The sequence below is a fragment of the Aptenodytes forsteri genome, unplaced genomic scaffold (genome assembly GCF_000699145.1).
Source record: "Aptenodytes forsteri isolate BGI_AS27 unplaced genomic scaffold, ASM69914v1 Scaffold198, whole genome shotgun sequence".
In the NCBI taxonomy this organism is placed as follows: domain Eukaryota; kingdom Metazoa; phylum Chordata; class Aves; order Sphenisciformes; family Spheniscidae; genus Aptenodytes; species Aptenodytes forsteri.
The window spans coordinates 53,427-54,375 of NW_008795697.1; the positions used below are offsets into that span (position 1 = coordinate 53,427).

A 949-nucleotide genomic window follows, 5' to 3' on the forward strand; every position below is an offset into this window, starting at 1 on the left:
CTCCAGCCCCGTGGACCCCTGCACCCCCTCCGCAACCACGGCCCACCACCCACCGCCCGACCCTGTCGCGGGGATGAGGTAGTGGCCAACCAGCACCGCCTGCCTGAGCAACCCCTGCTCCACCACCAGCACGAGCTCCTCAACAGCTACTACATCCACCGCCGGCCGGATCCAGCCCCCGTGGCTGCCCATGTGCACCAGGACTTCCAGCCCGCCGTGAGTGCCGCATGCCGGCCAAGGGAAGGTGATGATGGTGGCCAAAGCCATGTACCTCAATCCCTGTTGTCCCCTCTTCGCAGCTTCACCTGGTGGCCCTGAACGCCCCATTGAGCGGCGGCATGCGCGGCATCCGGGGCGCTGACTTCCAATGCTTCCAGCAAGCCCGGCAGGTCGGGCTGGCCGGCACCTTCCGTGCCTTCCTCTCCTCCCGCCTGCAGGACCTCTACAGCATCGTGCGCAGGGCCGACCGCGCCGCTGTGCCCATTGTCAACCTCCGGGTATGTGTGTCCCCTTCTTGACACCCTGCAAGCTCTGAGGGATGCAGAGCATCCCAAAGCCACCATCCATCTGCACGGCAGTGACCGCAGAGCATCCCCTCCCCAGGGGCTGCCAGGGCTCAGAACTCCTGTGATGCTCTCAGGGTGGAGGCAGGGCTGACCACCCCCCCCCCTTTTTCCACCCCCGCACCAGGACGAAGTGCTCTTCAGTAACTGGGAAGCCCTTTTTACGGGCAGCGGGGCCCCACTGCGAGCCGGCGCCCGCATCCTCTCCTTCGACGGCCGGGATGTCCTGCGGGATGCAGGATGGTGAGCACAGGATCGAGTGATGGGGAAGGAGGGGAGATGGGGGTCTGGACCGCAGTGGGTGCAGCAGCAGCCCCCCCCCCCCCTCTTCCCTTTTTTTTTTTTCTTTCTCTTTTCTTTTCTTTTTTCTTTTTTTTTTTTTTCTT

At 63.8% G+C, this 949-nt stretch overlaps 1 protein-coding gene across 1 annotated transcript in view; it reads left to right on the plus strand.

Annotated features, from left to right (window-relative positions):
- COL18A1 (collagen type XVIII alpha 1 chain) overlaps positions 1-949 on the plus strand; it is a 19,262-nt gene that overhangs the window by 16,642 nt on the left and 1,671 nt on the right. The window contains exons 40-42 of the mRNA XM_019473084.1: positions 2-216; positions 300-497; positions 691-806. Of these exons, the coding sequence (XP_019328629.1) occupies positions 2-216; positions 300-497; positions 691-806 (529 nt within the window). The remainder of the gene's footprint in view (position 1; positions 217-299; positions 498-690; positions 807-949) is intronic.